The sequence below is a fragment of the Morus notabilis genome, unplaced genomic scaffold (genome assembly GCF_000414095.1).
Source record: "Morus notabilis unplaced genomic scaffold, ASM41409v2 Scaffold1441, whole genome shotgun sequence".
Lineage (NCBI taxonomy): Eukaryota > Viridiplantae > Streptophyta > Magnoliopsida > Rosales > Moraceae > Morus > Morus notabilis.
The window spans coordinates 7,428-31,330 of NW_010356517.1; the positions used below are offsets into that span (position 1 = coordinate 7,428).

Here is a 23,903-nt window from a genome sequence, read left to right on the forward strand (position 1 = left end):
CTCCACATCATCACCCTTAATTCGAGACGTGATAAATATTTTCTCTCATAAAAAATACACGTAAATAAAAAATGATTCTAATCTAATAATTTTAATCCATGAATCATAAAAATACACATCACCAAATCCGGCAAGGCCCCTACCATAAAAACACTCATCTCTCTCTCTCTCTCTCTAAATTGCTAGACCCATGTCATTCATTACTTAGGTCATCAGTCTTATGAGATGTTTGGTTGGAGAATTCAAATTATGATTTGAATCATAATTCAGGATTCGTTATAGTATTTTCTCTCATAAAAAATACACGTAAATCAAAAATAATTCTAATTACATGATTCTAATTTTAAACAAAACATATTCTTACATATTGAAATTCCATGTCACTACCTTGGCAACAAAGACAAAATACGTGGGTCCCAACACAACAAACACAGCGCGTGCAATGCACCCGCATTCCAAAATCCAAAAAATTTTCAGTAATCTTCTTCACGAGAAAACTGCGATATAATTCCACGTATCGTCACGCGAGAAATAACATTTCTCTCTCTCTTTTTCTTTTTGTTTTTTAAAAAGTGACTCGAAGAAACTCGCGAAAGCGACAGTACGAAAAGGAGTTGGTGTGTGGGCGTGGGGACGACTGGACGTGTGTTGCGAATATTCACTATATTTGAATTAGTGGTTTCGAATCCGTAACATCTTCTTATCACCTTTCCTATCATTGCACGCAAGATAATCTGTCAACAGAGCGATAAGTCAACGTACTTCTCTGATATGTACTTCTACATATCACTGATAGGTCAGTAGAAAAAAAAAGAAAGAACGAACCCACCCTGTACAAATGCATCGAAGATAGCGAGACCAAGTCTCTCTCTTCTTTCTCTTTCTCTCTCCTCTCTCCTCTCTCTTCTCTTCTCTTCTACGCAGCCTTTCAAACCCTAGAAATCCTCGAACTTCGAGCTATATAATCCTTAGGAATCGCGGAGATTTTCGGAATTTGAGGTTTTTCCGAGCTCAGAATTGGGATGGAGTTCGCGAGCTGGGGCTAATTTGGCTTGATTCGTGCTCTGTTCGTGTTTCGTCGCTTTGAATTCGTTAGCTTCTTCTGCGTTTTCTGTTTTCTGTTTTCGGTTTTTTTTTTCCGGTTGGGATTAGGCTTTGTTTCGGTGAGGGGTTTTGAGATTTGAGTCCCGAAAATGACGTCTTTGAGCAGAGAACTTGTGTTTCTTATTCTCCAATTCCTCGATGAGGAGAAGTTTAAGGAGTCCGTACACAAGTAAGTCTCTTTTTTCTCTGCTGTTATTTTGTATGCGCGTTTGTGATTTTGGGTGAATTTTTTGGTGAATATGAAGTTTTTATTGTGATATTAAATTGGTTTCTTTCTGAGAAGATTTGAAGATTTTAATGATTTGAGCTATTTGGCCGTTACAGTTTCTGTTGAAGTTTTGCGCTGTTATTTATATTTGTCGGTTCTAGATAGAGATAATTATGAGTGTTGATTATTTCGCGTTTATATATTTGTTAGTTGAATTAAAGTATATTCTGTTTAGTTATAGATGGAATTTTGTAAATTAGTTTTGGTTCCTTTTCTTACATGTTTCATTTTTGCTATAAAGAAGAAGACCTTTTAAATACAGAAAAAAATTGGTAGAAAAAATTTTCTTTATTGAGGGCAATTTGTAAATTACAAATGTTTATACTTTTTTTGGCTAGAAAAAAAAAAAGTTTTTTCTCTTGGATTTTTAAAATGAATTTCTTACATGTATGTAAAACTGTTAAAAAGAGTAAGAACTTTTTTGAGCAGACTATGGAATTAGGCTTAGTCAAATGGTGGGGTTTTGTTTTATCGGCGTATAGATGATGAAAAATTAGAGTATCCTTATTTTCTGTTGATTTTTTTTCCTACTCTTATAGAACGCTGTTCAGTTGTTAGTAAGATGGGAAAAAGATATGAAATGAATTTTTATTTAGTAAGTTGGGTTTTGCCTTATGTTACTTGCGGTTTTCTTTTAGTAAACTATGACTTTGGAGCTTTGATTTTTGTTTCCTTTAGATTTTGTTGAAATTACTTTAAGTCGGCTTGCATTGATTGGTGTTATGAACTTTATCACTTAAACTTGAATTTCAAAACTTTTATTTTGTAGACTTGAGAAGGAGTCTGGGTTTTACTTCAACATGAAGTACTTCGAGGAGAAAGTTCAAGCCGGAGAATGGGACGAAGTTGAGAAGTATCTGTCAGGATTTACCAAAGTTGATGATAACAGATACTCGATGAAGATATTTTTTGAAATTAGGAAGCAGAAATATCTTGAAGCACTTGACCGGTATTAATCAATCTACTTCAGTTGGGAAGTTCTAACTGATTTTTTCTTGTTGCGGAAGATTCTAATCCTAGTTTCCTTGATCGTGTTTAATTTTACAGGCAAGACAAGGCAAAGGCTGTCGACATATTAGTTCATGATTTGAAAGTGTTCTCGACATTTAATGAGGATCTTTACAAGGAAATTACTCAGCTTCTGACTCTTGGCAATTTTAGGTAATTTTTGTTTTGAAATTGTTAGTGGTTTATTTCAAACAGACCAGTGATAAACTGCTTCACCTTGCAATCTGTTAAAGTGATGAGAAATTGGACCTAGAAAAAGAATAGTGTAAAGTTGAAATTTAGAGAAGACTGCTTAGTGTCACTGATTTGTAGTTCAAGAAACTCCAGCACTACGTAGATATTTGCTTTAGCTAATTTCTGTTCTCTTTGACTAATGCCAGGGAAAATGAGCAGCTGTCAAAGTATGGTGACACCAAAACAGCTCGTAGCATTATGTTGATAGAGCTTAAAAAACTTATAGAAGCAAATCCACTTTTCCGCGATAAGCTTGCTTTCCCACATCTAAAGGCATCAAGATTGCGGACTCTCATCAATCAAAGGTATGCATGATAGGGCGGCTAGAAAAAAGTTTCCTGATCTTTTCCAGCTGGTTTCTCTATAGTAATTTTGCATGGCACTTGATTGGTACAGGCTACAGTATCGTTTGATAAGATCAACTAGTGGTCTAGTTTATGTATGGTGATTATTGTTCTAATCCAGTACTCCTGTCATATCTGATGTATGACTATGTTTGTGCAGTTTGAACTGGCAGCATCAGTTATGCAAGAATCCCAGGCCAAACCCAGACATTAAGACTTTATTCCAGGACCATACCTGTACGCCTGCTAATGGTCCCCTTGCACCCACACCTGTCAATCTTCCTGTTGCTGCAGTTGCAAAACCTGCCGCTTATACTTCACTTGGAGCTCATGGAGTATACCCTCTTGAATCTCTACAGTTTGGATTAAATTCTTCCTCCCTTTATATTTTTACTTGAGGGTCTGTAAACACGTGGACTGACAGAAAATTGTTTTCTTGTGTAAAGCCCTTTCCGCCTGCTGCAGCTGCGGCTAATGCTAATGCGTTAGCAGGTTGGATGGCCAATGCCTCCGCCTCTTCATCTGTCCAAGCCGCTGTTGTTACTGCATCATCCATTCCTGTTCCACAGAATCAAGGTTAGAACTTGAGTCTAGATTTGCTATCAGTGGTTATATTCTACGTAGGTATATGTTGTAACCTTAACTACTACTCTCTTTTTGTTAGTTTCAATCTTGAAACGCCCAAGAACTCCTCCAGCTGCGCCAGGTATGGTTGATTACCAAAGTCCTGACCATGAACAACTGATGAAACGACTTCGGCCAGCTCAATCTGTTGAGGAGGTGACATGGAATATCTTCTCTAGATCTCCTGTTTTGCAAGTGTTCCTTCATGCCTCGCTTTTTGCCTGTACGCTATCAAGACTTTTTATTTGCAATAATAACTAATGCTGGTAGGCCACATGCTACTTTATATTTAGGTCACATATCCTACGCCTCGACAGCAAGCTTCATGGTCACTGGATGACCTGCCCAGAAACGTCGCCTTTTCTTTGCACCAAGGATCTAATGTCACAAGCATGGATTTTCATCCTTCTAACCATACATTGCTCCTAGGTATAGTTGTCAGTCATCTTGTTTGTAATTTCTTTTTCTTGAAATAAGATGGATATATGTTTAGCTATAACTGGTATCCTCCTAAAGGAAAACTGTCCTAACTTATATGCCTGCTGAGCAGTTGGTTGCAATAATGGAGAAGTAACTCTATGGGAACTTGGATTGCGAGAGAAATTAGTTTCGAAGCCGTTCAAGATCTGGGATATTTCTACCTGCTCATTGGCATTTCAGGTTTTCCATCTTTACTTGTGTCTTCTTCTGTTGTACCATGGTCTGGTATTCATTTCTTGATGTCCTACTTGATAACATTAAGTAGCGCCTCCTCATGATATGGCAAAGCACTGCATTGGGCGTGTAGTTTTGTGGGATACTTGTAGTTGGGTTTGTGAGACTTTGAAGTAATCATTGTTGGAGTCTTAAAGTTGACTTTTTACAGGCTGCTACCATCAAAGATGCACCAATATCTGTCAGTCGGGTCACATGGAGTCCAGATGGAAATTTTGTGGGTAAGTATAGCTATAAGAAATGAATGATGATATCGGCAACCTGTGCCTGCTTTCAGTTCATGGATCTTACCCTCTTTGTTGTTACAGGAGTTGCCTTTACCAAGCACTTGATACAATTGTATGGTTATTCAGGACCAAATGATATACGCGAGCATTTAGAGGTAAGCTACTGTGATCGTGATATATCTGTTATCTGGGTAGTCTAAATTTGTTATGTTTGACATGGGGTACTCCCTGTGCATAGATTGACGCTCACGCTGGTGGCGTGAATGACTTGGCTTTTGCTCATCCAAATAGACAACTGTGTGTTGTTACCTGTGGGGATGATAAGCTAATAAAGGTAAATTTATAAATTTATTTACAAGATTGACTTTATATGTGATATTCCACTTATCTAGATAAAATGTAACAGGTGCGGGAGTTAAATGGTCGGAAGCTATTTACTTTTGAAGGTCATGAAGCTCCGGTATACTCGATCTGTCCTCATCACAAGGAGAATATTCAGGTATATTATGCTTGGGGGGAAAGTCTTTTTGGTCATTAAATTTGGTAGTACTCTTTGAGGATAGAGTATATGCACAGCTTCTTCAGGCTTTCCGTTGTAAAGCTCTCTTTTTTCCCAATCAATGTTGGGTTTGCCACCAATTTTCTACTTATGTTGCCTTGGCATTAGTTATCATCATGGCAGCTGCTGGTCGAAATTGCAGCTGCCTTTGATATCAGAATGGCAGCTTTATGTTAGTTATAATAGATCCATGTCTGTGATACTTTATTGTCGGGAAAAGACTATTGTTTACTTCTAAATTTTGCAGTTCATATTCTCTACTGCTATTGATGGGAAGATAAAGGCTTGGTTATATGACAATATGGGTTCCAGAGTTGACTACGATGCTCCTGGGCATTGGTGTACTACAATGCTTTATAGTGCCGATGGAAGTAGGTAAGGAAATGAATTCTCAAATCGATCATCACCAAACCAGTTGTTCTTCTCTGTTTTAAAGTTACTAACTTCTTTTTACTCTTTTAGATTGAGGTTTTTCTCGTGGTTTCTAGGATTTTTTTTTCCAAAATTTTGTCTGAGTGCCCCCTCTTTTTTTATTAAATTTTATTTCTCAGTTTTTAATCTCCCAAAAAAATGCGGTTTTTACTAATTCATTGTAGTCTTGGTGCTGTTTAGAACTTTCAGCATCATGATGTCATCATTATATCATGTTGTTTGACATTATTACAAAAATGTTAAATATTTTGCTGTTTCTTTCGTTTCTAGACTGTTCTCTTGTGGGACAAGTAAAGATGGAGACTCTTTTCTTGTGGAGTGGAATGAAAGTGAAGGAGCAATAAAACGAACATATACTGGATTTAGAAAGAAGTCGTCTACTGGTGTTGTGCAGTTCGACACTATGCAAAATCACTTTTTGGCTGCAGGTGAAGATAGCCAGATAAAGTTTTGGGATATGGATAATGTTAGCATTCTCACAAGCACAGATGCCGATGGTGGACTTCCGGTGTGTATACTGATAATTGTTTTCTGTGCTTTGAGAAACATCATATTTAGTAAATAAGACCCTTACATTGTTTCATTAAATTCTCCAGAGTTTTCCCCGCTTAAGGTTCAATAAGGAAGGAAATCTTCTCGCTGTTACTACAGCAGAAAATGGGTTTAAAATCCTTGCAAACGCTGTTGGTCTTAAAACTTTGAAAGCTAATGAGTCGACATCTTTTGAAGGACTGAGATCTCCCATAGATGCTGGTGCCGTAAAGGTATTAATTTATCTTTTACTTGGGTTAATTTTTTGTTCTATAAATTTATTTTTTGAGATGTTTATTGACTTGTTCATTTCGTGTATTAGGTCTCTGGCTCATCTGCTATCCCACATGTTAGTCCAGTCAACTGCAAAGTGGAAAGGAGTTCCCCTGTTAGGCCTACTCCAATTATTGTACGTCATTTTATGATCTAATTTAACTTTTTGAGATTCTACCTGAGAGCAGTATATTTTACATGCCCTCTTTGCCATAAAATCGAGGCAGTAATTTAATATATATAAGCAGCCACTATTATACTCAGTTTCCCTTTTCTAGGATGTTAAGTTACTATTACTACAAGGTTTGCTAGGCAAATGAGGGAGCATCTTTTTATTTTTAAAAATCCCTTGTGATCCATGGACAACTTTTGAATCCCTTTAACTATAAAGCAATATAAAAGATATTCCTCCTCATGAAGAAAGCCAAGTGATTTATCAAAGAATGTAATTTGAGCCATTGATGAGATTTCTATGTTTGTGATTTTACTTCATCTAGTCAGGTATATTCTCTGCTGGCAAAGTATTGATTTCATTGTTTTTGTTTTATGTTCTAGAATGGAGTTGATCCTATGGTAAGAGGGGTGGAAAAACCAAGAACTGTAGATGATGTAAGTGATAAAGCCAAACCCTGGCAGTTGACTGAAATTCTGGATCCTGCTCAGTGTCGGTTAGTTACCATGCCTGACAGCACCGATACTTCCAGCAAGGTGTGTCAACTATCTGATTATCATGTGCTATTCTAAAATTTATTTTCTATACAGCACTTGAATTCTTAAATCTCTTTTAGCACCGATACTTCCAGCAATGTGTGTTACCTATCTGATTATCTTATGCTATTCTAGAATTTATTTTCTATATAGCGCTTGAATTCTTAGATCTCTTTTAGGTTGTCCGACTTCTGTATACAAATTCTGGTGTCGGTGTTTTGGCTCTTGGCTCAAATGGTGTTCAGAAGCTATGGAAGTGGGTCCGCAATGAACAAAATCCGGGTGGACAGGTAATAGCTATCCATGAGAAAGCTAAATTATTTTCTTTACTCCCTTCTAAGCTTTGTGAGTGCAATATTCTGAAGTTGGTGAGGTTTTAAAGGCCACTGCTAGTGTTGTTCCTCAGCACTGGCAACCAAACAGTGGTCTTCTTATGACTAATGATGTCTCAGGTGTCAACCTTGAAGAAGCAGTCCCTTGCATAGCACTCTCAAAGAATGATTCATATGTAATGTCGGCTTGTGGTGGAAAAGTTTCATTGTTTAACATGATGACATTCAAGGTATGTGCGCATATGTTTGTATTGCAAATTTTGGAATTCTGTTTTTATGGTTGGATATGAATGTGCTTGATGTAGGTAATGACAACCTTTATGCCACCTCCCCCTGCTTCCACCTTCCTAGCATTCCATCCTCAAGATAATAACATCATAGCAATCGGAATGGAGGATTCAACAATCCACATTTACAATGTCAGAGTGGATGAGGTATCACTCCAAATAATTCCACTTCCTTTTCTTTTCCTTTTTCTTTAAAGACTATTCATGATGTGCATGCTGACAAATAAAATAAAACAAATGTTATTTGTCTATTCTCCAGGTAAAATCCAAATTGAAGGGTCACCAGAAGCGGGTTGCTGGTTTAGCCTTCTCTACTAGTCTCAACATTCTAGTCTCGTCAGGTGCAGATGCTCAAGTAAGTGGCATCCTTTACATTTCCTTTGTCTTTATGTTGTCATGCACTGCTACACATACGCATTTTCATGGCCCTTTGGTTCAATAGTAGGCGAGCGTTCTAATGTTGGCTTTCATTTTGTATAACGTCTTGCTTACCCATTAGTGTGTTCTACGGAATTAGCTTTTTCCTTTTTTTTGTGACTCACACTTGACTGTACTCTGCAGCTTTGCGTGTGGAGCATTGATACATGGGAGAAGAGGAGATCAGTGGCAATTCAGGTACCTGCTGGAAAGGCTACTGTAGGGGAAACTCGAGTGCAATTCCATTCAGACCAAGTTCGTTTGTTGGTAGTTCATGAGACTCAATTAGCAATATATGATGCTGCGAAGATGGATCGCATTCGACAGGTACAAGAATTACTTGAATGTGGTTCTGCAAGTGGTAAAACATCTTTTACTAATAGTTACTGTTCTTCAATCTCAGTGGCTCCCACAAGACGGTGTTTCTGCACCCATATCTTACGCAGCATTCTCCTGTAACAGTCAACTTATTTATGCTACCTTCTGTGATTGTAATATTGGGGTATTTGATCCTGATAGCTTGAGACTAAGGTGCCGTATTGCACCATCAGCATACTTTTCCCAAGCAGTCTTGAATGGGTAAGTTGAAATAACATGGAATACGCTCAAAATTTCGAATTCTGTTTTTGCTGTTTTTGCAGTAATCATAAAATTGATCTCAAGGCGTGAAATGTTGTTCCTGCGTCTCACATTCTTAACAATTTATTTGGACGTGATTTATACCCTTAACTCTCACCTTCATTTTGAAGGTTTAACCAGTTCTCTTCGGTCATAAATCAGTGGCTGCCTTTACTAACCGGTTTCAAAATTGCTGATATATCACCATATACCGATTCTTTTCCTGCTTCTTTTCACCTTTTTTGTCATTGGTTTCATTACGAACTTGCAATACTTATCGTCTAGTATCTGTTTCTCTCTCTCTGTGACTAATCATTCGACGTGCTATTTGTAGAAGCCAAGCTGTGTACCCACTCGTTGTTGCTGCTCATCCACACGAGGCCAACCAATTTGCTGTTGGACTGACAGATGGTTCTGTTAAAGTGATCGAGCCTACAGAGGCAGAGGGCAAGTGGGGGACGGCTCCACCTGTCGATAATGGGATACTGAGCGGTAGGACGGGATCTTCATCTATTACCAGCAACCACACCCCTGATCAGCTGCAAAGATGAGACTCCTTTCATTTTGATGGTACAGTATGTTGTATTTTTATCAGTGTATAGATTTTAGGTTCTCAGTTGCCCTTTTGTCCTTTTACCAAAACGGTAAGTTTGGACACAAGTGGTAACAGAGTTAGAGATAACATTGTTCCCACTTGATTTGTTGTAGGCAAACTCACAGATGGATATTTCTAACTTTAGTATTCTGTTTCTTTAAGGACGTTTCTGTATGTATTGATGTATTGATTCTTTGGTGATAAATGCATGTATTTCGCTTTCATTAGCCTAATCTATCATAGCAGTTGGTCCATTTCGTACCATGATTTTGTAAGACAATTAATCCTGAAAATATATGGGCCTCTTTATTCTTGTTAATAATTTTTCTCTCTATTTATTGTGGTTTTTTCTTTTGCATTCACGATGAATTCCGCATTATAGCTTTCATGACTTTAAAATTTAAATAATTGGGATCCTTGGGCATAGTATTAAAAATGCAACTAAGGTGCGGTTGCAAGATTAATTTAGCAGTAAATTCACACTCGGTTACAAATTAAAGTATGCAACCAAGGTGAGTGGGAGTTTGGGAGATGGCAGTTTTGTGTTCTTAAACGTCATGAAAAAAAATAAAAATAAAATTGTTGCTGCGAAAGTGCATATCTAGATTTCAATATTTTCCATCTCAAGCTCCAAAAAAGCTTTAAGACCTCTTAGGGCTGGTGAGTTTGCATGGGGGTTGCCGGTTCAATTCGTATTGTATTAAAAAAAAAAAAAAAAAAAAAAAAAAAAAAAAAAAAAAAAAAAAATAGTAGCATAAAGAAAGTGAAAATTTTAATATGGTTGTGTACGTTTTTATACATTGTATTGTAAGTTTATTAAGAAAGTCTACCTTCAATTTTGGATCTCATCAAAATGTATATCATCACATTAAGTTTAATAGACAAATTCATACATTTTTTTCTGGTCAACACTCTATTTTGACCTTAAAATGTCTAAAATACCCCTAAAAGGTTAAAAAAAACGTCTAAAGAAATTTCAATAATTAGAAAACCCAAAAAGCATATTTGAAAAGAAAAATGAAGAAAAAGCCCCACCCATTTGCTGCTCCCTGATCTTCTTCTCATTCCTCTTCTCTGTAAATTTCCCCAAACCCAAACGAATTATACAAACATAATCAAACCAGTACGCTAGAATTGTTATATATAATCAACTATGCTTTCCAATTCTAAAACGTTGTAGAACCATAAAACAACGAAGTGATGAAAACAAAAGAATTGTACAGAAACAGAAGAAATTTATAATTGTACAGATCTCCTCATGCGGCCCCATCCCTCCCAACCCAGATCTCCTTTGCGCAGTCCCCTCCTTCGCGACCCGTTTTAATCAATGGCTGTTTGGTTGTTTGTTTGTTTTATAATTTAGAACCTCAGTTTTTTAAGGGTATTTAGGGAATTTTTGTGAATAAAATATAATGTCACTGAAAAAATGTATGAATTTCTCTATTAAATGAAATCTGATGATATACATTAACCAAAAGTATATATATATTTTTTTAACAAACTTAAAACACCCATTTTAATAGCACAACACCAAACAGAAATTCAAAAGACTTACGAAATCAAATACCCAGTTAACCAAAACAAAGCTAAAACACCAAAAATCTTTAAAGAAAATGAAAACCATATTTTTAGAGTCTCATTTAGAAAAATTAAAAATATATATAAAATAGGACAAAAAAGATAAGAATAAAAAAAAAGGAAAGAAACAAAAAACGAAAAGAGAGGGAGAGCAAAAAGAATGAAAATTAAAAAAATAAACTTACTAAGAAAACCTTTTATCATGAGAACATGATTTTAAAGAAAAATAGACAGGGATATGTACGAAAAAAAATTATTTAAACAATAAATTAAAAAGAAGTATATTTATGAGAGCCAATTTAGAGAGAAGAAAAAAAAAATGTATAGTAGTGCAAAAAAAGATAAGAATGTAAAAAGGAGAGACTAGAAAAATAAATAAAAGAGGAAAAAAATAGGATAGTTTAATAAAGAAAGAAAAAACAAATTGCGCTCCGAAGGAGATCTGGCACAAGGATGGCATCCAACTCTGCACCATTCTCTTGCAATATCTTGGCACAAGAAAAAGAAAAAAAAAATTTGTGCTATTCCCCTTTTTTTTCACTTTTCTTGATAAAAATTAAAACACCCGCACAATATTTTTTAATTCCTATTTTTTACTCCAAGTTCATAGTTTTGATCAAAATTTCTTCCTTTTCGCTATAATAAAAAAAACAAGAATTCTTCCTTTTGTACTTATCTTTTTTTTAATTATTTTTATGATTTTGGTTACTTTAAATATGTAGTAAATGGGGTATTTTAGTTAATTGAATGTAATTTATTATTTTATCATTTTTATGAGTTGGATAAATGATAATTTATTAAATAAATGAATTAGTATTATTTATGTGCATAAATAGATCATAGTTGGGAATTAGGAAAAAGAAATACAAAAAGAATTATAGAGGAAATATATCTTTAAGAGTAAAGTTTGAAGTATAATGAGTTAGAAATTAACGTAAAGTTTCAATTTCTTTATGAGAGAAAAACACTATAACAGAACTAAAAACTATGATCCTAAACTAAACAGAACCCTTGAAATAAACGTCACATAATAAAAACCAACTCTAATTTTATTTTTTATTTTTTGGTTCATTTATACTAATGTTACTAAAGTGTCCATTCATTGAGGTGAAATTATAAGATTACCTAACTTTTTCCATCTAAAATTTAAGGGAATATAATTAAGGGACTATATTTGAAACACTTCGACATTGTTCATTTCACCGATTCAAGTTTTGCTATAGTAAAAAACTCTCAGAAACAGTCACATTTAACTTTTTACTACAGTAAAAAGCTCACATAAAATCACATATCAACTCGAATTAAAAACTCAAATCATCGAACTAAACAGGCCCTTAGCCTTATTATTTTCACAAAGTTCAATTGCTACGGTGTTTTCTCTCATAAAAATTTAAATTCAACTTTTTTTGTTATAATATTTTTCTCTTACGTACACAAATCAAGTTAAAGAGTTTAAGGTTTAAGATATAACAATTTTTAGTACAATGACTAATTATATATAAAGGGAAAAAAGTTCAGAGACTTCTGATAAATTTATAAGAGTTCCTTTAGTAGTCTGCCCTACTAGTAATTCTAGTTTTTAACCATTGGATTTGGTCAAAATCATGTCCGATTGAAAAACTATGCAAAACAAACATATTCTAATACAAATTTAACGGTTGAAAAGTAAAATACTATCAGTAGTTCATTTTTATAGGGACTACCAGTAAAAGTTCCTAAATTTAACTCAAAAGAAAATTGTAATTTATTATAACTTTCTCAAAGAAAAATAGTATTGAAAACATCAATTCTAGTACCAATTTTTATCCTAAACAGTCAATGAGAGAAATAAGATCCAAACAACATTCTTTTACTTCCTCATTCAGCTAAATAACAATTACCTCAGTAGAATTTAACATTCCAATGCCTCTGTGTTGGTGTCAGCCTTATTATTCAACTGATTAGAATCTTTTTCTTTACTTAGATAAGTCAATCTTTCTGACTCTGTTCATTTCACCGATTCGAATTTAAAATTTGAGTTTTGCTACAATAAAAAGCTCTTAAAAACAGTCATATCTAACTTTTTTATTACAATAAAAAACTCAAATAAAATTACATCTCAACTCGAATTAAAAACTCAAATCAGCGAACTAAATGGGCATTTACTCTCTTCTTAATAGAGTATGATTTATGTTTTATGTTCATTTATTTATAATTCTCAAATTTTCAGCTTGATGTCTTCAACAACTTTTTGATCATAATCATGTCTAATTTCTTTTTTCAGATAAATCTTTTTTGTTGTTTTTTTAATATCACATGATTTATTCTTACTCATTCCTTAAATAGAAAAAGACATTAATAGTTAAATTTCTTTCCACCATAAATTGCATATGTTTTTTGAGAAACTTTTATGCTGCTGGGATGTTTTTTCTCGACACCATGTTGGGAGATATGAAATTTTGTAAAATTTTACTTTATAATTTACAAACTCAAAAGATAAAGTTGTAAAAATTACGATAAACTTGTAAATTTTAAAAATATACGATGAATCATTCAAATTTGTAAGTTCTAACGTAAAATTCACAGGTTATCATATTCCTTTAAAATTCACAAATTTATCATAACTTTTATAATTTTATCATTCGATTTTACAATTTTAACGTAAAATTTTACAAATCTTCATATCTCTTAGTGCGGTGCAGGAATAAAGCACCCTGACATCATAAAAAGACCCATATTTTAAGATACTTTACTAGTTTTTTACCGCGTGTTACTGTGGGAAGATTGTTATATCAGAAAGGAGGTTAGGAGTTTTTAATATATATACACATATATATACATATATTTCTTTAAAGGTCCACTAAAAAGGTCTGTATATTATGTTATATTATTTGCTTTTCGTTATATATATGTACATATATGAAAACCTAAAATTGATAATGCTCAACACAATTATATAGAAAACAGATTAATAACATAAAAAATATACATAAACAAAATTATGTACAAACAAAGAAATGAACGTAAAGCTTTATGTCCCATTGCTACTTCCTTCATAGATAAACAAACAAATTAACGATTCTTCACAATAAGATCTGATTATATAAATTTTATAGCAAAAGAAAAAAGAAGTGCTGAAACATTGAGAAGAAAATGATTAACTGAATGAATAAATAAATAGTTTATAACAATACTTTGATTTAGTAATTGTAGCTCAGATATCTAACACTTTCAGCAAAATGCAATGAATGTGATTGATCTATAATTGTGACTGTTGTGGATGCCTATTTGTTTTTTATAAAATGAAAAATACTGATGGTAACAACACAAAAGCACAAAAACATGATAAAATATTGTATTCATCACAATAGGAAAAAAATAATAAATAGAAGTCCAGACCTCCCCTCCTTTTGGCTTAAAACCGAATAACAGAGGAAAGGTAAGGGAATAAAATGATCAAAGAAACAATAAGGGGCAAGACTTTACCTGTAGTAGAGTGACGAAAAAGATCCAGTCCAAAAACAGAGGACAAAATAAGTGATCAAGAGGAAAATTGTAAAAAGAATTTATAAAACAGAAAAACCCAAAAATATCCAATTCAAAAACAGATGCAAGGGTTAAAGACTCAAAGAAAGACTATACAATTGGAATGTATGGCAAAAGAAAACCAATAAGCTACTGGACAGGAAAGGAAGAAGTAAGGAAAAAAAAAAATAGCAATATAAATAACTCAAATTAAAGAAAAGAAATAAAAGCACAAATGCTGAAAATGGAAAGTAATTGAAAACCTCAAAACCATACTATATAAATAAATACGCTTTGATTCAATTATTAAAAAGAGAGAGAAGAGAAGGTTAAAAACAGTTTAACACCATGAGCAGACCATAATAAAAACTACTCATCAAATCCTTTCTTTTTAATATTGAAAATCGGGACAAAACCAACACAACAAGTATAACAACGGAAAAAATTTTCCCGAACGAAAATAGCCAAAGAACTATATTAAAATAAGATAAACATGTATGAAAAAGAAAAAAGGAGATGCTTTATAAATAGATAAACCCACCAACAAGAAAAAATGACCAATATGCCAAACTAAGTTAAAGTCACCAAAAATTTAAGATGAAATAGGAAAATTTGAAGAATTCGGCAGGAGAAAAAACATGACTGATATGTGTCCAAATAAATGTTTAATGAAAATATGACTCAAAAAAACAAAAAGGATCAAAGTACACTACAAAAGGAAAGAAGATAGAATATAGAAATTTTGATGGAAAGAGGTAGACAAAATCATAACGCAAGTGAGATAAACCCAATCACAGTAGTTTTGGGATAGTTTAGATAAAATTCAAGATGTCAAAATCCATCCCAATCATCATTGCCACATAAAGAAAAGAGAATAGAAGAAAAAAGCGGACATAGATTAGCAATATTCATGAAGAAAAACAATAAAGCACAAACCACATACATTAATACCATCAGAGAAAATGAATATCTCCACACTGAGTAACAAATAGTGAATGGCTATAGGCAAAGGTTATGAGTAATACCTGGAGCACTATAAACGCCGCCTTAAATATGAAAAAGCAACCACTCAAACATCAGCAAAGAAAGTGAGTAAATACAAAGGCAGGAAGTTGGAGCAGTAAATGAATAGGATTAAAGCAGAGTAGTAAATGATCGAAGATGGAATGCAAAAGATTGAAAGTCAAGCGCAAAGGAGAAGAACATGAATAGAGAGAGCAATAAATGATTGAGAATGTAGCATAGCAGTAAATAACGTGAGATGAAATATGAAGGAGACAAAGCAAAGTCGGCGAGAGAGCATGGGACAGATAGATAACAAAATGCCGATATAGCAACATTCATAAACAGTAAAGGAGGAAAAAAATTTCAACAGTACATGATGTGTAAGAGCACGCGTAGCAAAATAAAGTCAGTCTGCAAAACCTAAGGAAGCAAGATTACTTAATCAGATGGCAGAAGCAACCTACGGGTGTACTAAGTAAAAACCAAATAATAAATAAATAATGATGAGTTCAGGAAACGGGAAAAGGGAAAAAAAGGGAAAGAAGCAGAAAGGAAAAGTTCTCAATTTTTTCTAGATTTTTCACTAATTTTAGGAATTAGATATAATGATAAAGAGAAAAAAGAAACAGTTCATTTAATGCCTCTATAACAATATGGGTACAGATCATCAACCTAAGTAGTTAATGCCTCTGCAATAATAGGGGTACAGATCATCAACCTAAGTAGCTAAATCAGCAGTCTAAATATCACAGATCAACAAATTAATCAATCCAAATAAAAAAAATTGTTGTTAACCTATATACCAGATGAAGTCGGCAACAAAGACATCAAAAGATGCTCATAAAACCTTCTTTCTGCACAAATTTATCTCCTGAAGTAGACCAATGACAAAAGAGAACAAAAAACAAAAAGAAAGGAAAAATCACCGAAACAAAAGAAAAAAATAAAAATTTATCTCCTGAAGCAGGCCAACGACAAAAGAGAACAACAAACAAAAAGAAAGGAAAAACCACTGAAACAAAAGCCAAAAAAAGTAAAGAAAAACGAAAAGGAAAAAAGGTAAAAAGAAAAAAGCAGGACATAGAGTCGACTAAAAATAGAGGGGAAAACAAACTAAATCAGCAAATCAAACCAACAAAGACAAAACCCAATCAAAAAAAGAAAAAAATGAAAAAAATGTAGAAAATAACATAACATGGACTCGACAAAGAACAAAGGGGAAACCAAACTAAATGAGGAAATCAGACCAACAAAGAAGCATGCAAGAAAAATATTCAAAAAACCTGCAACAAAACGAAGCAAAATGAAAGCGCGGCCAACGAAAAGCATCCAAAAATCAAGCCAAAATCCCGCAAGAAAGAAATCAAAGAACCCACAACAAATATCACATAAAAACATGGAGGTTCACTTCTGGCCAAACGGAATCAAAGAACCAACCACAATCACCAAATCGAGAGAGAAGCAATTGGGAGTAGCGTCTCGTCGCAAAAGAAATGAGAGAAAAGAAGCCAAGAACAAAACCACCGAGGCTAAAGCCTCAGTCACACCAAAATGACGAAAAAGACCCAAGCCAAGGCAAACCGCGAAGTAAACAGGCAAGGACAAAAGCGTAAATTCAAAACATTAACAACAAAAAGACTTATGGCCTTGCTCGGCAGTCTCAAAAATTTTAAAAAAGGTAACTCGAGTTCCAATTTTATTCAAGTTCATGATTTTTTAAGTCTGAACTCGAGTTTGGAACTAAAACTCGAGTTCAAGTTTCCCCTTTAACTCGAGTTCAGAAACTCAAACTCAAATTAATAAAAAGTATTTTTTTTATTCTTAAAAATGCTATAAACTTTTTCGTTTTAATCTTAATTGAGATGATTTTTTTTCTATGCGTTGACAACGAAAAAACGAATAAAACTCCACCTATATACCCTATTAAAATTTTTCATCACCATTGAGTTTTTATTAAAATACTATCTAAATACAAATTCAAGTTTTGATTCACTCAAACACAAACTCAAAAAAATTCTTATCTCAAACCATAACTCAAATGTACACAACCAAACACAAACTCAAGTTACAACTTCAACTCAAGTTATAACTTAAATTCAACTCAAGAACTATACTTAAGTTACACTCCAAAAGAACATGCCCATAACACCCCTGGGCAGATAGGGAAGGAGGCAGGCCAAAGGACAAATCCGGAAATTCACTGTTCATTTACTGTCTAATGAACAGTGAATCCCTCTCTCCTTAAGTATATAGTAATAACAAGCACTTCTGGCCTCAACAATGTCTACATTGGGAATATGCCCTTTTATACAACAGAAGAGCAAGTTTATGAGCTTTTCTCCCGTGCTGGAGAAATTAAGAAGATAATTATGGGATTGGATAAGAATTCAAAAACGCCTTGTGGTTTTTGTTTTGTACTGTAATTCTTCATTCCTCTTAAAATCCTTAATACCTTGTCCTTACTAAAAGAGGTCGTTGACGCCTTCGAAGTGAATCATTTTGCAATTCGTAAAATTGTTATTGATGTTCTCTTGTAATAAGTAATGTTTTCTCGCATGCTGAAGGCCTATTCTGTCAAAAAAAAAAAAAAAAACTGAAAATATTGTATTAAGAACTGGATACGTTCCAATTAATTTTTATTCTTTAGGTGATAACTAGCCAAAAACCCGCACATTGTACAAAAAATTAAAAATTTTTATAGTATAGGGCTAGTTTATATATACATATATAAAAAGGTAAAGTCTCCAATCCAGTACCGGATTGTAGCGGCACATGTATATTTTCTTTTAAAACATGTATATTTTCTCTAAAAACATGTATATAGTATTTAGATAAATTATAAGTGTCTTATCATATTATACATTTTTTAAGAGGAAATATACATGTTTTTAAAGAAAATATACATGTGCCGCTCCAATCCAGTACCGGATTAGAGACAATTCCTATATACATATAGATATATCTATATAATAATGTAGTGTAAATCAAAAAGGAAACATACCATATAGACAAATAAGTTTTGATTTGAATAGTAAAAGCAAAGAGAACAAAAAAATCCAAACATAATATATATACATACATGTATATATATAGAGAGAGAAAGAAATACCTGATTTAAGAAGCTGAAGCGATCTCAGAGTCAATGTGTGAGAGACTGTGAGAGTGAAATATAACCAAAGAGAGAAGGAATTTGTGCTTGAAAATTCACAACTGCCCACACAAAAAAGCCAACTTAGAAGAAGAGAAAAATGAAGTGAAGAGATTAGCACTAAAACAATCTAAAACTTTATAGAAAATACGCTGACAATATACATATAATTCATTAATGGGAACTTCTAAAACAAAACAAATGAAGAGAAAAAGAATTCCACAACAATCAAATTCGTTCTCTCATCTTTTGGTTTAGAAAAAAGAGTGAAAGAAAGTAAACACCAAACAGAGAAAATGGAAGCTTACAGCCCGAAGTAGAGACGTCCCGTCCCTTTCTCGAGCGTTCTTGATAGCCTAATAACAAAACCAACAAATCCCATCAATTTTCAATTCAAAACCAAGCTTTTATATTCCACCTAATTTCAGAATTTAAAATAATACTCCTCAAGCATCTTTTGCTTAGTTTCTACTTCACTCAAATCCCTAAGAAAGTTAAGAAAAACACAGTTGTTAAAACAAAAATTCAACATAAAGTATAAACTTTTCAACACAATCTACCTTGTAATTTAAATAACATCAATATTTGTGAAGCAAACCTTCCAATTGTTTGGCTCACACAGCAACAATACTTTGCACATAAACCATACTCCTTGGCAAAACCTAACAACAAAACGAACATAACAAAAACATTATAAAACCAACAGTATTCAATTTCAGAGCACACATTTAAACAGAAATAAAGGGTAAAAAAGCCTGAAATTTAGAAACTAACCGTGACAGAAATTATGGTAATCCTAACGTACATTGTGTTTCGAACAACGTTGGCTGCAACGTTTCAATTGTCACTTTACAGATAACTCACCAATCAATACAAAAAAATAAATAAAAAAGAAAAAAAAAGATCAACATAATAGAGATCAAAGCATTTGATGTGCCATTTGATTGGTCGATGAGTCCAATATAATAGAGATCAACGCATCTAAGCATGCCTCTTGTTCAAGTACTTCCCTAGTTGATAATATGTTCATCAAATTACACTAAAAAGTGGATCATCCTAATCCTATTTTTTAAAGAATACAACAGAAAACCAATTCAAGAAAAAAAAAAACTAAAAATTTAACAAAAAAAGTTGTATTTGACTTTCATTCATCTTCAAGATTTATTCCAACTTAAGCACTGCTAGATCTAGCTATAAATCACTCTGTTACATAATTGAAAGTGAAGACATTATCAGATTCTGCAGTAAGGACAATCGCACTTTGTTGAAGCAATGCCTTCAATCTTTCTCTTTGGAAATTCAATCTTTCTCTTTGGAAATTCGACAGCATAATATTAATTGCATTACTAAATAAAGAATCCCCCTTGGCTTCGCCAAATTCTCTTCTGGGTAACTTGGGAGGTTGCAAAGTCAAAGGTAGAGAATTTTCATCCTCTGATAGCAACTCTACAACTTGACATGTATAGTAATCAAAGTAATCAGGCCCATCCCTATTACATTCCTCATAAACACGTAAAGCCTTTGAATCTTTTAACATAACCAACAAAGCCTTCTACAGCACAAATCACCGCTAAGCTTATCAGGCAGAAGGGTAACCATAAATCATTAACAAAAGTAAAGGACAATCTTTTTCATTTTTTGATTATAGAAAGCAAATGGCCATTGATCAGAACATAGCCAATGAATCCCACAAACAGAAATTCCAAACATATAGGTACAATTATCACCTTGTATATTTATAAATAGGCTTAGCTATGTAATTGATGAGTATTGAATACAATTTCAGTATTATTCCCACTCTTGATTTCTTCTTCCTCATTCCTTTCTCAAATTTCTTCCTAATTTCTCTTCTAAATCTCTTCCCTTCCTTTTCTTTTTCTTCTCTCTTTAGTTCTACATCACCTTAATTCTTTTCTTAATAAGAATAATAATAATTTGGCAAGCAAATAGATAATCAGACAAATGTGAAGAAACCCAATAGATTAAAACCCTTTTCTCACAGAAAAATTATGAACAAATGCACAGGTTTTACCTGTAATATACCAAAAGCAGCACCTTTAACAACCTCCATTATTGGGCGTACATCCATGCCCTTTGGAGACAACAATTTCTTTCTCCGAGCCTTTCCTCTAAGCGCCTATATTTCGTTTCGCATGACAGTTTCATTCATAATGAGAAATCTACAATTCAAAAGATTTTACTGCAACCACACACACACATATATAACACCAAATTAAAAAAAGAAAAAAAAAACTTTGAAAATGAGAGGAAGATTATGGACCTGAGACATGAAGGAGCGTACTTGCAGAATTGTCCCTTGAAAAACGTTATCAACAGAAAAAGCACAACAATAAGAAGGTATTGTATAAAAAAGCACAACAATAAGAGGGTATTGTATAAAAAAGCACAAAATTCAAACATTTAAAGAAAATAACAACAACAACAATCAGTGGAGAAAAAAGGGAGAAGAGACAAAAAAAACATCATGAAAAGAGATGGTGGAGATTGGTACCTTCTAAAGCAAAATAGTTTGAGAAAGTGAAATTGTCAATCTTAGACAGAGAAGAATTCAGCGTCGTAGAGAGAGAGAGAGAATTTGATGGGATGGAAAATTGAGTTTGGTGGGATCAGACTGTGAGCGCCTAAATTGGCACCAAGAAGAAAGGAAAAACCGGTTGGTTTTTTTTTTTTTTTTTTCTCAGAAGAACCTAGTAGCTTCTTCGAAGAAGGAGAAGAGGAAGGAAAGAAGGAGAAGAAAAGAGAAGGAAAAATACAAAAAAGTCTCCTGCCCAATGAAGGGCGAGAACGGGCAAAACAGTAAAATCAACCAATTAGAGAGGAACGGAAAGACCACGCAGTACCGGCAGAAGGATAAAACAGGAATTTAAGGGCAAAATTGTTACTCTACTATAAAAAGACAACAAATTGAGAAGAAGTTTGATTTATAAATTAGAGTAATAAGATTATAATTATGAATTATAATTTAAATTAGGATATAAATTTTTTTACCAAACATCTCATAAATTTTGATCAACATAATCTAAGCTCTCCTTTAATATAATAATAATGTCTACTAAAAAAAGAAAAGAAAAAACTTTCAACACTAGCCGTGTAACAAATTGCGGATGGAGATGTAGTATCATTTTTTTTTTTTTTTTTGGAATGGATAAAAGGAAAAGGGGTTTTCTTTTTAATTTATTTTTTATCTTCTCTATAATACTTCCCCACCTCCTTTCTCAATCTCTCGTAAAGTCCCAACCCTGTTTAGGGTTAAAAAAATTAGGCGGGTTTCTCTCTCTAGCTCCCATCTGGTTTCTTCTCACTAACAATGGCGAACCGTACGGACCCAGCGGCGAAGAGCATACGTGGGACGAACCCTCAGAACCTGGTGGAGAAGATCGTCCGGTCGAAGATCTACCAGAACACCTACTGGAAGGAGCAGTGCTTCGGCCTCACGGCGGAGACTCTCGTCGACAAGGCCATGGAGCTCGACCACGTCGGCGGCACCTTCGGCGGCAACCGCAAGCCCACTCCCTTCATGTGCCTCGTCATGAAGATGCTCCAGATCCAGCCCGAGAAGGAGATCGTCATCGAGTTCATCAAGAACGACGATTACAAGTTCGTAACCAAAACCCTAGCCTGCAATCTCTCCATTTTCTTCTTCTTCCTCTTCCTCTTCTTCGTGTGATTGAATTTGAAGTTTTTGTTGTGTATTTGGTTTCAGGTACGTGCGAGTTCTCGGTGCGTTTTATCTGCGTCTCACTGGCTCTGACACCGATGTTTACCAATACCTAGAGCCTCTTTATAACGATTATCGTAAAATTAGGCGAAAATTAGCCGATGGAAGTAAGATTAATTTTCCTTAATTTATTCATTTTGCAACTATATATCTATATTTTACTGTAATGTTCAATTTTTATTTCTTTTTGCTCTGATGTTTTAGATTTTTCCTTGACTCATGTGGATGAGGTTATTGATGAGCTTCTGACCAAGGATTATTCCTGTGACATTGCGTTGCCAAGGATTAAAAAAAGGTCGCTTTTTTTAACTTGAATTTGTCAGAAAAAGAAAACTCTATTTGTGTTGAAGTTTAGTTTTTAAGCTCATATATATATATATATATATATATGTGTGTGTGTGTGTGTGTGTGTGTGTATTTTATTTATTTATTTTTTTGTGGTATCAGATGGACTCTTGAGTCAATTGGTACACTGGAACCAAGAAAGAGTGCTCTTGAGGAGGACTTTGAGGAGGAGGAAGACAAAGAGGACGCTGAGCAACTTGATGATGGACTAGAAGATGATGCTCATGAAAAGGTTTACATGTTTTTCCTTTCCATTAGTTGCTAGTTGGTAATGGTTTTGAATTGGGTATGCTGATTCTTGGTTGTTTTTAAATTTGAATGTGGAAAATTGTTTTTTGGGCAGGATTATTATCGTGGTCGGAGCCCTGTAAGGGACAGAGACAAGGATAGAAGACATGACAGTCACAGATATAGGTAGAAAGCCTTTCTTCAATCCTTCTTAATTATGTTCCTTTGTGCGTGTATATCTAATTAAAAGATTTTGAATATTTCTAATTGTTTATAATACTGACATCATAATCCTTTAAAATAAGTGAATTGATTTTGCCACTATTGAGGAAATTCTATGCTTTTTGCTCATTTCAAATGTAACGTGAAGGTTTAGGTTATGAATTATGGAAGCTGTTTGTTAGGTTTTAATGTTTTATATATGTTCAGACTAGTTCACACTAGTATATTCAATTAATCATTGATGTCTCCACCATGGCGTTTTAAGCCATCCGTGGCTTACTATTGCTTCCTATAGTAATTTTCTATGATCCTGCCAGGTTTCTCTGTACTGACAGTGTACAGCTGAGAAGTATGATGGATCGTACAACCTTTCTTTCATTGTTATTGTGGATTTGAGGCCTAATCATCAAACATGCTCACACTCATATATTAGCATCTTTTTGTTCTCTGACATATTTTTCAATTTAGCTTTTGTTCTGGCTTCTTTTCACCGTTGAACTATTATCGCTTGCACTTCTAGAATGGTGTTTGAAATTTCATGACAATCTCTTGATTCTCTTCCAAAATGCTATCTAAGTGATTTTGTTCCTCTTGTCGATGTGATATTTGAGATGTATTATATATTTCCGCCTTCCAGATAAGAAATATGACGTGTTAAGAAGGTTATGTGTTAAATGACGTGCAAAATATTGTGTTCTAACAACAGATTAAGAAGGTTATCTGGTAACTGAAATGTCTCTCCTGTTGGCTTCTTTGCATAGGGATCGAGATTATGATAGAGGCTATGATAGGGAACGAGGACGCGGGAGAGACAGAGACCGGGACAGGGATCGTGATAGAGAAAGGGAAAGAGATAGGG

General features: G+C 33.9%; 2 protein-coding genes and 1 long non-coding RNA gene across 9 annotated transcripts in view; 2 read left to right on the forward strand and 1 right to left on the reverse strand.

Annotated features, from left to right (window-relative positions):
- The first annotated feature begins 855 nt into the window (after positions 1-855).
- Positions 856-9,529, forward strand: LOC21385019 (topless-related protein 3). Its single transcript, XM_010088284.2, has 25 exons — positions 856-1,273; positions 2,142-2,321; positions 2,420-2,533; positions 2,761-2,919; positions 3,119-3,293; positions 3,405-3,534; positions 3,623-3,738; positions 3,876-4,011; positions 4,133-4,242; positions 4,448-4,517; positions 4,605-4,678; positions 4,762-4,857; positions 4,930-5,022; positions 5,330-5,457; positions 5,785-6,022; positions 6,111-6,278; positions 6,368-6,454; positions 6,874-7,026; positions 7,206-7,316; positions 7,409-7,588; positions 7,664-7,792; positions 7,905-8,000; positions 8,207-8,389; positions 8,466-8,641; positions 9,015-9,529. Exons 1-25 carry the CDS (start codon positions 1,194-1,196, stop codon positions 9,229-9,231), a joined length of 3,399 nt encoding a protein of 1,132 aa, XP_010086586.1. The 5' UTR covers positions 856-1,193; the 3' UTR covers positions 9,232-9,529.
- Positions 9,530-17,495: 7,966 nt separating this feature from the next.
- On the reverse strand, positions 17,496-21,306 carry LOC21385020. Of its 6 annotated transcripts, none has more exons than XR_002901891.1 (8): positions 21,023-21,306; positions 20,792-20,826; positions 20,543-20,647; positions 19,285-19,337; positions 19,071-19,172; positions 18,819-18,866; positions 18,472-18,572; positions 17,496-17,933 (listed from the first exon to the last, which is right to left on the reverse strand). It is a non-coding gene; the product is annotated as an uncharacterized LOC21385020 (long non-coding RNA). The 6 variants fall into 6 exon arrangements; XR_002901887.1 differs by having other exon boundaries at positions 19,109-19,172; positions 20,543-20,710; XR_002901876.1 differs by having other exon boundaries at positions 17,496-17,928; positions 20,543-20,710.
- Positions 21,307-21,722: 416 nt separating this feature from the next.
- The window catches only part of LOC21385021 (pre-mRNA-splicing factor 38), a 2,897-nt gene continuing 716 nt past the window's right edge, over positions 21,723-23,903 (forward strand). For both annotated transcript variants that reach the window (XM_010088286.2, XM_024163065.1), the window contains exons 1-6: positions 21,723-22,128; positions 22,235-22,356; positions 22,454-22,544; positions 22,697-22,826; positions 22,938-23,008; positions 23,806-23,903. The exon at positions 23,806-23,903 is cut by the window's right edge. In XM_010088286.2, coding sequence (XP_010086588.2) covers positions 21,839-22,128; positions 22,235-22,356; positions 22,454-22,544; positions 22,697-22,826; positions 22,938-23,008; positions 23,806-23,903 — 802 coding nt within the window. In that variant the 5' untranslated portion in view covers positions 21,723-21,838. The remainder of the gene's footprint in view (positions 22,129-22,234; positions 22,357-22,453; positions 22,545-22,696; positions 22,827-22,937; positions 23,009-23,805) is intronic.